Genomic DNA, 13,844 nt, shown 5'->3' with positions numbered 1-13,844 from the left:
ATGTAGTATATGACACAAAATTTGCATTGCCTTTGTGGGCTTTCAATGGCTTTTCAGGCACCTTGTCCTGTGTCTACTTGGAGCAGTCTTGTTCACTGGCATCTGTACGAAGCAGACTTCATTCCTGCCAGCAGTGCACCTATGCGACCGTGGACGAGTCAAGTCTTATCAGACACCTTCGGAAACACATGGGCGAGCCCCCCTTCCAGTGCCACTTTTGTCCAGCTGCATTCATTTGTAACTCCAAGCTGGAGGATCACTTGCACACCCACACAGGGGAGCAGTTTTTCTCCTGTGTCGACAGCAATGCTTCTTTTCTACAGGAAAATTATCTCTTGAGGCACATCAGCAAGCACACTGAAGAGCGTTCATTCTCCTGTATCCACTGCAATGCGTCTTTTGCACAGAACAGCAATCTCATAAGACACATGCGAAGGCACACAGGAGAGCGTCCATTTTCATGCGTCCACTGCGATGCGTCCTTTGTGCGGAAAAGTCACCTCGAAAGACACATGCGAAAGCACACAGGAGAGCGTCCATTTTCATGCGTCCACTGCGATGCGTCCTTTGTGCGGAAAAGTCACCTCGTAAGACACATGCGAAAGCACACAGGGGAGCGTCCATATTCCTGTGTCCACTGCGATGCGTGTTTTTCAGACAAAAGCACCTTTGTAACACACATGCGAAAGCACACAGGAGAGCGTCCATATTCCTGTGTCCACTGCGATGCATCGTTTGCAGTGAAAAGCAACCTCATAACACACTTGCGAAAGCACACAGGAGAGCGTCCATTTTCTTGTGTCCACTGTGATGCGTGTTTTGCGCGTAAAAGCCACCTCACAAGACACATGCGAAAGCACACTGGTGAGCGTCCATTTTCCTGTGTTCACTGCAATGCATCTTTTGCAGAGAAAAGGAACCTCATGAGACACACGCGAAAACACACAGGAGAGAGACCATTTTCTTGCGTCCAATGTGATGCGTCCTTTGTGTGGAAAAGCCAGCTTGTAAGACACATCCACATGCACACTTGATAGCGGCCCTGTTCCTGTCTCTGTAATGAGTGCGCTTTTGAGAGGGCCTCATGAGACACATCTGCTTGCACACAGGAGAAGGTCCATTTCCCTGTGTTCACTGCAATGCTTCATGTTCAGTGAAATGCGAACTCATTGGGGATATGCATACCACACAGGAAGGCGTCCCTTGTGTGTTCAGGGCAAGTATTCTTTTCAGTGAAAGGCTACCTTATTGAGCAGATCTGCACCAACAAAGGAGAGTGGACCTTTTCTTATTGTCCCAAGCTCTTGACTTGGACGAAGCGAACAGAGTGCAGGTCGAATAATAAACTGTATATTTGGGCCGAACTTGTGGCCACGTGAAAGGAGTCAGATTACTTCCTTTCTCATTCACTATTTTTATACTCTACACATATTTATTATATGTGCATGCATATTTCTATAGATTTGTGCATTCTACATTTTAACACATACTTGAAGTGTTTAGCATTTTTCTTTGCATAGTTCTTTTGCTTTTTTTTCTTTTTTGTCTTCTCTGAGATCAAGTGCTGTACCCTCTCGTTTCACCGACGATCTGTGTTTAGGGTTTTGTCAAGCTGTCACTTGAAAGCTTTTTTCCTGACCATCTTTTTTCACCATAAATGTTTTTTGTGAAAATAAAGTTATTTAATTGATTGATCTATTGCCATTGAATATTCTAGCATCTACGCTAGTAGTGACGTAGATTCCAGAATAATTTGTAGTGCTTACGAAGCGGGCATAATATTAACAAGATGATCTACAGCAGTCCTGAACATTCTCAAACACTGTAGGTGGAATTAGCACTGAGAATTACTGACAGTAAAATGGGGCAACAACAAAACTTGAGGAGGGAATGTGGCATTGCCCCCTCTGAAAAAGGCACCGTCCCGATGCTTTAAGTAAAAACGAAAGTACAATATAAAGAAAATAAACAAGTACAAGCAATAAACCACAGCAACAATATCAAAATACAGTCCTCAGGTTTGCGTATGAAATTGCTTGAGGCGCACGACACCGATGGCTTCAGAAGGAGCACAGTGTCGTTGAGAGCTTGTAATACGTGGGACACGACCTATAGCCGAGTAGGCCAAGACGTAGACTACTCTGTACATTTCAAAGTACCATCGCAAAACTTTTTCACTGAGTCAACGTCGACTTAGCGGCGTCCACACCCAGACACAATCACAGGGCTGCTACTCCATGAAGCTTTGTCGAAGATTGTAACAGCGGCTGTCAATCATCTGCCGATTCTTGATGCGCAGGTGGGCGGGTTGACGAGCTTCTTCTGTGCTCTGAAAGTAGACTGTGACGTCGAGGTTTTCTTCATCAGCTACGGTTGGCAGCATGGCGTCGAGCATCGATGCCAGGGTCCTTCCGTTGACCAACTTTTATGGCAACATCTGCATGGTCTCTTGCCCTGTCGTGTTGTATGCAAAGGTCACGTACAGAAGGATGACATCCCACGTTTTGGGGTCGGCGTTCAGAGACATGGCCAGCATGTCGGCGACAGTCTTGTTGAGCCACACGGTGAGGCCATTGGTCTGTTGATGGTAGGCAGTGATTGGCGGTTGTCTCGCGATTATTTGTCTGGCTGTACCTGAGGAATGCCTGAATTAGGTACATCGTAAAGGCCATACCTCTGTCGGTGATGAGGGCTTCCAGCACGCTGTGATGTAGAATCATGTTTTCGGCAAAAAATGTGGCTACCTTTACCTAGGATGGACTACTTTTAAGCAGGGCTCTTGACTCGGTATATCATGTGAGGCAGTCGGTATGGACGATGATCTATCTGTTTCCTGTAATAGAGGTCTGAAACGGCCCCAGGAGGTCTATGTCGATTTGCTGGAATGGTTGGCGTGGTGGCTCGATGGGCTGTAGAAGTCCAGCTGGCCTAATTGGTGGTGTCTTTCATCGCTGACAATCTTGGCAAGTCTTCACGTAACGGGCAACGTCAATCGCAAGACGGGGCCAGTAATTTTCCTTCATTCTGGCGAGCAAGTGTCCAGCCGCAAGGTCGTCCTGCAGGGCCTGGAGTACTTCTGCTCGCAATGCGAAAGGCACATACTTTGCTCGACGTGCCGAGACATTCTTCTTTCGGAGAACATCGTTTTGCAAGATAAATGACGTCAGTGTTCGCTTGGATACCTTTGGGACAACGGCAACACTGCCCTTGAGGTATTCCATAAGGCCCCTGAGTTTCGGATCAGCTCGTTGTGGTTCAGCGAGTCAGCGCTTGCGGTTCCCAAGAAGTCAACATCCTGGTCATCCTGCGGTGTGCGGTGACAGGGGCTCGAGACAGGCAGTCGAGGTCGGAGTGCTTTCTTTCGAAATTGTAAACGACAGAAATGTTGAAACCTTGTAGTCTCGGGCTCCAACTTGCGAGAGGACCAGATGGATTTTTCAAGTTTGCCTGCTAACACAAAGTGTGGAATTCCGTGTTGGACCTGGTAAGATTACTGAGTGGCTCGGCGATGGTAAGGTTGTTGTCGGCGTGTGGAGGAAATGTAGCGATGGTGGTTGTCTTCTGTGGGTTGCGGCCATGGTGTAAGATTAAGTTAGGTGCTGACACTCTCCGCTCCGTGTAAAGAGAGGGCACGGGCAGATTGTGTTCGCCTATGACCTTCAGCTACGAGTAGTTTCCGTGGCGCGAGTTGAGATGGCGCTACTTTATGGCTTGCCAGGTATTCGCGTGAAAAACCATCTTCCTAAAAACTTTGTGTGCATGAGAATTTGTGATTTATAAATGCATTGCCCTGTACCTGTGAGCACTGCCAGTGCATTTATTATTCTGATTCGCACTTTGTGAATCAGTGCGCGTATACCTCGACGCTGCATATGAGTGCAAATATGCGTGAGCGGCCTTGTCACTGGTTGCACCTCGAATTGGGCAAGTAGTATTTTGTCTCTAATTGCAAGTCGGGGTATCGAAAGCTTGACCAGAGTGTGTGTATATTTTTAAGGCTCCACGTGAACAAGAGCGCTCAGATAAGTTGCAGTGGACAATTGCAGGAGCTGAAAAAGCCTTGCAGCCTACTGACGATGTCTGCGCGAGGCATTTCCCAGAAGCGATCGCCGCCACATATCATGCAGAATACAAGGGAAACGACCTGTTACATGCACCAAAGAAACCTTCGCTCACTGCGGATGTTGTGCCTGCCATTTTATCGGGGCTGCGCAAAATACCTGACAATGTAGCGTAAAACCAAGAAAGCGCTCCGAAAACGGCAGGCTCTACTGCCGACTTCTCCTAAACGACTGGGGCCAAAAGATTCAACTACATCTGAAGTGCCTGACCTGACCACTGAAAGTACACTAAATTTATTGCGCGTGGAGAGAGCGACTCCACATCACTGCAATGATGAATCAACGGGCACGCATGCAAAAGGCAGCACTTCTACTTCAGCAGTGGCGGGCCTCCTCCTCTTATGAAAAAGAGGATGGTTCTCAACACAACACTGCTAATGTGGGTCTATGCGCTACTGACTCAGTTTCTCATCATTCTGTAAAAGTAATTTCTCGTTTCAAGTTCGGATGCCATTTTTTTAGTTGTCTCGTCTGTGCCTATTATCCATGAGAACAAACACTAGCGTCGCTCCGGTTGCGGCACGGACTCGCTTGCTCCGCCATCGCTTGTCGCCTCTCTCTGTGCCTTTCGTGCACATGCTCTTTAGCGATACATTGGTGATTATTCCTCGATTTCATGAAGGAAGTTTCTCAATATACAAGGTACAAGGTTGCACAACTAGTAAAAGTTTTTAAGGCTGTAAGAAGTTTTCATAATTTAGCTTAGTATAGGCAGACTCTCATCTGAACAGAACATTCATTGTGAACTTGGTAATGCAGGAGAAGTTGTTCATTGTTTTTATTGCACACACCACAGAATGGGTGCTAAAAAAATAGGCTAAGTGGCAATGTTTTATTACAACTAGATATAGACTCCGGGATTAAAACATGTCCGGGCCGAAGTATGAGAAATGAAATTGGGGCGTTTTCAATTCACTAAATACGTTGCACTTTACCGTGCAAGTTAAGCCTGCATCTGTGAATGATCTAAATGATCTTACAGAACTGAGTTTTGTCCATTACATTACATGAATATGACATTACATGAATATGATGGTCATGAGCACTGGTGTAACATATTCGTCAAACAAACAAAATAGTTCTGCGGCACACACATTTTCCCCTATAATGAGATATTTCCGTTCACTGGGATCATATGCACAGGCTTGTTCTCAACAGTCACCAGGGATTATGTAGTCCTGTACTATGATTTGCGTGAAATGCTGGAGTGTTCTACTACCGCGACAAACAATAATAGGAGCTTTACGTGGGAGCACCACTGATAGCAACGATTTCAACACAAACGTCAGGAAGCCCAAATGAAATCCTTCATTTGGGGCGTAACCAGGAGATGGCTCATGGGGCCTGGCCCCTACGCCCCAAATTTTTTCTCTATGCAGAGAGAGAAATGACCATTTCAAGTAGGTGCCCTCCCCAACCCCGAAAAAATGTCAATTCATAGGCTTCTGGACCCATATGTAATAACTAAACAACCTTCGCCTCGACGAGGGGACGACTGGTCTCGCACCTCATGTCCGCCAACAGGTAATGAATTGCAAGAAAATTTAATGCTTGAGGTGGCTATCTAAACTGGTAGTTCAGAGTGCGCCCGCGCCGTTGCTATGATTCTGCTTAAGGACAAAATCTAGCCGCAATATGATTTTCCGCACTTAACCTAAACAGCACTTAACCTCAATAATTTTGGTCACTTAAAGATTCAAAATTATTGCAAGAGAAACATGAAACTAAATGTGTTGAGTGAGCAAGCACACGAGAAAAACACACAACAGCGGCGGCGGTATTCTAAGGCGAGCACCTTCCGGGTATATGTTGTGATACTCGATTCTGCACGCGAGCGCGAGGCTTGATACACTTCTAAAAGTGCTGTCCGTAGATGCGTGGATTCCTTTGGTGCAAATTATTCTAGACGAGGAGAAGCCCTGATATCCCCGAAAGAAATCACCCATGCACATCTCAACCTTATAATGTATATGTGGTGTCTTAATTCCTTCTCAAAATCACATTGTAATAGGTCAATGGGTTTGTTGCATCCAAACAGAAGCTTGTTCTTCATTTTCGCGCCCGTCGGAATGCGGCTGTCGTCACCATGAATGAAATTCATCGGGGCCAGCAGTGGCACAAAGACTTTTTCACTAATCTCACATTCCCGGCGCGTGATTCTGCAGCAGCAGAAGTGCGCATTTTATTGTTTTACGTGAAACAATACTAAATCTGTTTTTTTCATTCATCTGCAGCTTGAGACAATCAAAAAGCGAACACAACCATTGGAACAGCGCTCGAAGCAAGCGCATTAATATGTAGGCACGTGGCGGCTTGCATCGAAGAGTCCGTGCCGCAACGTCATCCACCAGGCAGCGCCACTCCAACTTCTCTGGGCTAATATAACTAACGATGGTGGTCTGGTGGATAAGGTACTCGGCCGCTGACCCACAGTTCGCGAGATCAAATCCCGGTTGCGGCGGCTGCATTTTTAATGGGGGCGAAAACGCTGTAGGCCCGTGTGCACAGATTTGATTGCACGGTAAAGAACCCCAGGTGGTCAAAATTTCTGGAACCCTCCACTACAGCTTCTCTCATAATCATATGGTGATTTTGGTACTTTATACCCCACATGTCAATCATGTGTGACTATTTGGACCAAGAAAAATGAAATGTTAAACAGAAATCAATGTGCATACTATTTCTGTGATACAGCCGCGTTTTTTATGATCACTATATTCACGTGATTATAGTTAGTTAGCCGAGCTTGATGTCATCAGGCCAGGTTTTCTCGTTTTTGGATGTTTCTGGCACTTCGTCACTGTCTTGAGACATTGGAAAAACACTTTCGACCACGGTACTTAAAACACAACAGTGTTTGTTACAGCGAAGGCCTTAGATAGCCTTATATGCCTCATCAAATGCGAAACGTGATTGTCGGCGTTGGTGGCGTTTCATCTCATCAGTGGCCGTCGGCGGCGTCCTGCGTTAACGGCCACTGATGCGACGTTTATCAGAGCTCCTGACCATCTCGGAGCTCAATGGCGTCACCGTCACTTTCAGGGAACCTGCTGGTCATTGATCTATAGGGCCCTCGTTTGGGTGGTGGGCAAACGAGAGAGTGTGCGCCTGCAAGTGAAGAAAATAATGACGGCACTTGGCTGTGGCATGAAAAGCCACGGCTTCTGTTCCCTCCTGGCATTGATTATGCTTCTGCTATTTCTTTCCTTGGCTTTTTTGGCATAAGCCTACAGATCGAGTGTGGGCTTACTCTACGGTGTGGACAGTGACCTGACGTAGGCAGGCTACTCGGAGGCATCGGCTGAACCGCTCCAGTGACTGCAATACAGGGTGGATGGTGCCATAAAGGTCCAATTTTCACACCCTGTCTCTCGTGACTGCCTCACACTCTACACCTTGCAGCTGCATGTATGCCACGTGAAACCGTGGCCAAGCCAGTGCCGGCAGTTCGGTCACTTTGGCCGCGTCCCTGAGATTTGCAGCATGCTGGGCGATGCCTCTGGTGTGGCCACTAACACCCATAGGCCGAGAGCTGCACAGTGGCGTAACTAGATAGGGCGACGCCCACGGCAAATATATTTCCGCGCCCTTTGCGATGGTAATTTAGATAACAATATCATTAATAATATTATTATTTTATTGCAATAGCAATTATATGGACAATTCTCACCGGATTTTGCCGCCAGCATCGGCGTCACTCACCGTATATGTATACGTATATATATATGTAAATGCAAGAAATAAAATTATTAGAAAGACCACAGCGCACAGAATCGAACGTGGGACCTCTTGTCATGAATGTGAGGCGCTAATCGCTGAGCCATTCAGGAGCACCTCCTTCAACGTTCAAACGGCAAACTATTTATATTTATCTATAACTTACCACTGTTCACGGGCATTCTGGGGAGGGGGGGGAGGGGGAACTATCGTGTTTCCAGCATTACCAGCAAGATGGCCCAATGAGCTGCAGTGACCAGCAGGGACAGTTTGCTTTGATACTGCAAGATGTAAATTATGATTCGTAAGTGACTGTTTTCTCTGGTATCGTTGTGCTTTCATTGAAGCTGTGTAGAGGTATTAATGGAAGGTCTGTTAACTGCGGCAGTAATATAAACAGCTTCTTCAATATTGCACATCGCTCGACAAATGGACTTCTTTTTGTAGTGGCAGTTTGCTTTAATGCTGGAAGATGTAAATAATGCTTCGTAAGTGAGAAGTCTTTTTACACTGCACACAGACGCAATTGTGAGAATTACCTATGTTTAATATATCTCTGCAGTTGCTATATTGTTATTATTGTTATTTTTTGGAATTTGGGCTTTGTTTTATTGCTTGTTATTTACGTTTGTACTGCTGACTATTTGCCACTGCTGTCATGTTAAAAGGTTGCTGTGGGCCCTTTTCAATCTTCCTCTTTCGGAGAGCAGCTTTTAGCTGCAGGTGTCCCTTCATCAAACGTATTGATGAGAAATAAATATTATTATTATTATTGTTGTTGTTGTTGTTGTTGTTGTTATTATTATTATGGTCTTGTGGCGATTTGTAGCACAAAAAACATTGCTGCAATTGTAGTGTTTTAAGTATATTTTTTCTTTGCTTCACATTAGATCAATTGACTCATAATTTTTTATTATGCTGGTTTTGTTTCAATATAAAATTGTTATTTTGTGTGCAGTGTAGTATGAATGCTTCTCAGAATTACAGTAAGTAGTTTAATGGGCTGGTTTTCATTTGTTCACAATTAGCCACTTTTGAATTGTCTAATGTAGCCTTGGAATAATAGCTAGATTATATCGTAGTTTTTGTCACCTGGTGTTCGCTGCGGATGTGCTGACCCTAGAGTTTATCCCCAGCAAGATGGTAATTTTCATAATACATGCTGTGTCGATGCCGCTGTTGCCATAACAGTAGCTTTAGTTTGTATGAGACAGGATGAGCATCTTTATTTTTTTACATGTGCAGCAACCCTTGCATATTGTCTGCTGCTGTGGTCCAGTTATGACACATAACGTACTTAACTTTGCGTGCTCTTGATTGCTTTGCAGGCTCCTTGTCCTGTGCATCCACGGAACAGTCTTATTCACTGTTGTCTGTACGAGGCCGACTTCATTCCTGCCAGCAGTGCACCTATGTGACACTGGACAAGTCAACTATGATTAGACACCTTCAGAAACACATGGGCGAGCCTCCCTACCAGTGCCACTTTTGTCCAGCTGCATTCATGTACAAGTCCAAGCTGGTGGCTCACGTGCGCACCCACACAGGAGAGCGGCCTTTCTCCTGTGTTCACTGTAGTGCGTCATTTGTGACGAAAAACACCCTCATTAGGCACATCCGCACACACACTGGAGAGCGGCCTTTCTCTTGTGCCCGCTGCAGTGCATCCTTTTTGCAGAAAGGCCACTTCATTGAGCACACCCGCACACACACAGGAGAGCGGCCCTTCTCCTGTGTCCACTGCAATGCATCCTTTATGAAAAAAGGACATTTTATCGAGCATATGCGCACTCACACAGGAGAGCGTCCCTTCTCCTGTGCCCACTGCGGTGCATCCTTTATGCGGAAAAGCAACCTGGTGAGACATGTCCGCATGCACACCGGAGAACAGCCATTTTCCTGTGTCCACTGCAATGCTTCCTTTTCTGCGAAAGTCACTCTAATTCGGCACATGCGTACTCACACAGGAGAGCGTCCCTACTGCTGTGTCCACTGCAATGCTTCTTTTTCTGCAAAAGTCACTCTAATTCGGCACATGCGCACTCACACAGGAGAGCGTCCCTACTGCTGTGTCCACTGCAATGCATCCTTTTCTGTGAAAAGCGCTCTAAATCGGCACGTGCACACTCACACAAGGGAGAGTTCTTACTTCTGTGTTCACTGCAGTGCATACTTTGTGAAGAAAAGTTATCTGATGAGACACATCCGTATGCACACAGGAGGAAAGCCCTTTTCCTGTGTCCACTGTAATGCATCCTTTTCTATGAAAGGCAACCTAAATCAGCATATGCGTACTCACCAAGGAGAGCATTCCTTCTCTTCTCCACAACACGATGCCTTCTTTCTACGGAAAGGCAACGCTGTGCAACCCATTTGCATGCACACTCGATAGAGGCCATTTTCTTGTCTCTATCGCTATGATTACAAAAATTCGAAGTCAAAGGGAGAAACGTAATTGCTTCATTATAACCATTAGTTTGTTAGAGTCAATATACATTTCTATGGACAATTAGCCAGTAAGAGTGAATGTACTCACCACCGAATGTGACAGCAGCCCGTCGCGCAAAGAAACACATTCATCGGAAGGCAAAAGGCTAGCACAATAATAAAGAAAAACACATTTTATTTTCACCAAATACAACGCTACAGCTGGCAGATCACTTCGGTGAAAAATAGTCATTAATAGACTTGTCTACTTCTGCTTACGTGAATTACTTCTTTTTAAGCTGCAGCAGCTATTGCGAGTTCGTCCTTTCCATCATTTTAAAGACCTAAAGAAGCAACGCAACAGGTCTGTCGCATCCAGCGCTTGCGCAGACGTCGGTACGCCGGGTTTGCCAACATTAGGCTCCGGGGTGCGGACTCATTAGTCACTGTCAACATGCACCCCCGTCACCACACACACAATTTCCCATTCGACAACTCTTTGCTTGTCACTTCTTCAGCATGGGCACGGACGTACGTTAAGAAAGTGTCGCAGTCAGGCACACTGCAGGCGTCAAGGAAAGGGTCCCATGACATCTGCGCCTGGTCGCCCGCGGTAGCCTCTCTGGTGACATTGCTGAAATCTGTGCTGGACTCTCCGTTGCTGGCGCCAAATGGGGCATGCCGAAAGCAGTTGGTGATCACGGCCATCTGGGCAGCTTGCAAAATCTCCATTGCCATGTTCAGGTTGTTGTTTCGCACAAACTCATAATGAGAAATACTCGACCAATGACATGCTAGCGATAGCCTGACTTGAAGTTCATGATCAACCCTTTATTGAGAGGGGTTGCACAACCGCAGTAGTGTTAGGCGGCAAAAAGCACAGCTCAGTGTTTTTAAGCACAAGGGTAGCGTGGTCGGGGGCCGTGCAGTTATTTAGGATGACTCATGTCTTGCAGTTGTGCTTGACCAGCCATTAGTCCCACTTGCGCAACCATTGTGCTAAGATTTTACTTGTCATTTAGGCCTTGTGGTTGGAGGCATAAGTCACTTAGAGTTTCCGCTTTCCTTTGAAGCATCATGTTGAAGCACTTTTGCAAATCATGAGAACTGACACTTTTTCGGACTTGTCCATATTCGTACATAGTAGCACGATCACGCAAACCTTGCTCTGTTCATCACCCTGGCAGCGATCACCTTTGAAGGCCTAGGTATTTTGTGGCAACATCTGATAGAACAGGGTAGTCTCATCTGCGTGAATCAGATCCCTGGGGCTGTATTTCTCGAGCAGCTACACAATATTCTTTTCGATCCATGCCACTGCAGCTTCGCGGTCGACAGATAGTGATTCCCCGCTGACAGCCCTGCCGACGAAGTCATGGTGCTCCTTGAAGCGCTGCAGCCAGCCATCACTAGCCACAAAAACATCGTGCTCCATGATGCACACGAAGTTTCTTGCCTTCTGTTGCAGAAGTGCCTTATTCACAGGAGTGCTGCTTGCTCTGATTTCTAAAGATTAACTGATTCTAAATTGATTTCTAGAAATCAACTGCCTTCTTGACAGCTCCGAAAGCGGAGACTCGCAGCTTCATTTGATTGCCTTTGACGCCATGTGCAACAGCACCAGTAATGCATTCTCTTGCTTAAGATCGTCGACAGCATGCTCAACGATATACCTAAATCTACGGCCACTTTTTTTTTATTTGACCTCAAACTCAACGGCTTTCAACATCCGACTTCCAACTTCTGCTCGATTGTTGTATTTTTGCGCTTACGTTTGCTGTTGCCGTTGTTCATCTCATGTCTAGTGGTAGGAACTGATAGAAGTGATGTTGCTCTTCCACAGCGAACGACAAAGAACAAAGCCACAACACAGAACACCTACATACTACCAATTGCCATAATCTCCGCCGTCCTGGCGCAAAACTGAAGGGGAGAAGGAGGTCAGATGAGCGGGCGGGTCAATGAATTCTACTGTAGAATGGAGGCCAGCTGATGTGCATGACGGTCGAGTTCATTAGTTCCTGAGGAAAGGAGAGGCAAGGAGACTCGCACCCACGTGTGTATTGGCAGGCAGCTCCCGGGGAGTGCAAGGCGCAAGTTTCGAATTTTCACAGCCATGATGAGACGTAAACCGTAGCGCCCTGTAAGATATTGAATTGATGTATACCAAAATGATCAGTAAATGCCTGTTGTGAACAAAGAATGGTTCATATATCCCTTGTAAGAAAATTTTCACTTCATTAAAAATGAGGTTTCAAATACTTTGATGTGTGTAGGAAATTCAAGGGGAATTACAATTGCTTTGATATATTCTTTAGTTTGTTAAATTAAAGAGGAGTTGAAAAATAACAATTAATATGAAAGTTGTGAAGCCTATCAGTATAATAAAAAAGGCAACGGGACATATGTGATGCAAACCCTCAGTTTTTCTGTCAACAGGTAGAGATGATGTTGATATTTTAGCTTTGTGGGGGCTTTCTTAAATAAATAAATTACTAAGTTGTCCCATAACAACAACTTAGTTGTCGTTATGTTCCCGCGCTAAACTATCGTCATGGTTAGTTGCCCTTTAGACTCACTATAGATCAGCGCTGGTCGGTGCCAGGTTTTGAGAAACTTCTTCGCGCCTAGGCGATGCCGCTCACGAAAAAGATGGAACAACAGACCTCCTTCCGTACTTTTGCAAGCACTTCGTGAAGGCCCGGCAGTTTCCCCTCGTAAGCGGCCTCGCATCGCGTCAAGCAAACTTTGTATAGGCACTCGACGAGAAGAAGCACGAACTGGTTGACTGCGTCAGAAGGGAGCGGATTTTAATATCGGACCGTGGGATATGGAACTCCCGGGAGCTGAAATAAGTCGGGTATCTTTCGGAGTAGGGCTTTTGGAAGGGCGCACTCGCGAAATACGTGCAGCGCGTCCTCTCTACTGTGACAAAATGGACAAACACCGTACTGGATGTTTGGCGTGAAGGGTCTGTACATCATTGGCAGACACCCCTTGCCAGGCGGTACATAAACGAAGCCCGCCTGGCGCCGAGAAAGCTGGCAGTGATGAGATGCCAGTTTGGCTTTTGCCGAGACGGATCACATATCTTGTAGTGCTCGGATGGAGGCGGGGCTATGAGGCCGACTAAATCTTAGAGTTGCACCTCGACTACGTCACACTCTGGATCGACCCGCTGAATCTCCGCGAGTGTCCTACCCGCGCTCGCGTAAAAAGCTGACGGGGTTCCCGCACGGTGCACGCAGTGAGAGAGGGCGCCCGCCCAGAACTGCCGTATGCGCGTTCTAAGGAAGAACGACGCGAAGCTTCGAGTGCCATGTCCGAGTCTAACGCTATACGCTACACGGGTCCATCTGACGTGAAGCGCTCTGACCGTGAGCCTCAGGTCGGGGACTCTGAGTCCTCCTCGATCTCTGGGCAACTTCAGGACCCGGCGCCCCGCGTAAATACATAAACCGCTCCATAGAAACTGGAAGAGAGTCTGTTCCAAGCGATTCTTGGTTCGACTCGCGACCGGCATAACACTAGCCACGTAAGTTAATACCGAGAAAAGTAACGATCCTGCGATCGTTACCC

At 46.3% G+C, this 13,844-nt stretch overlaps 1 protein-coding gene across 3 annotated transcripts in view; it reads left to right on the top strand.

Moving 5' to 3' along the window:
- LOC119167540 (uncharacterized) overlaps positions 1 to 12,527 on the top strand; it is a 68,901-nt gene extending 56,374 nt beyond the window's left edge. For 2 of the 3 annotated variants that reach the window (XM_075887678.1, XM_075887680.1), the window contains exon 3: positions 9,167 to 12,527. In XM_075887678.1, the coding sequence (XP_075743793.1) occupies positions 9,167 to 10,230 (1,064 nt within the window). In that variant the 3' untranslated portion in view covers positions 10,231 to 12,527. Of the gene's footprint in view, positions 1 to 57; positions 1,695 to 9,166 lie in introns of those variants that run through there. The other variant, XM_075887679.1, reaches the window with a different exon arrangement.
- The last annotated feature ends 1,317 nt before the right edge of the window (positions 12,528 to 13,844 follow it).

Source organism: Rhipicephalus microplus, chromosome 3, assembly GCF_043290135.1.
Source record: "Rhipicephalus microplus isolate Deutch F79 chromosome 3, USDA_Rmic, whole genome shotgun sequence".
NCBI lineage: Eukaryota > Metazoa > Arthropoda > Arachnida > Ixodida > Ixodidae > Rhipicephalus > Rhipicephalus microplus.
The sequence above is the reverse complement of the archived record's forward strand: the minus strand, read 5'-3'. Positions and strand labels throughout refer to the sequence as shown.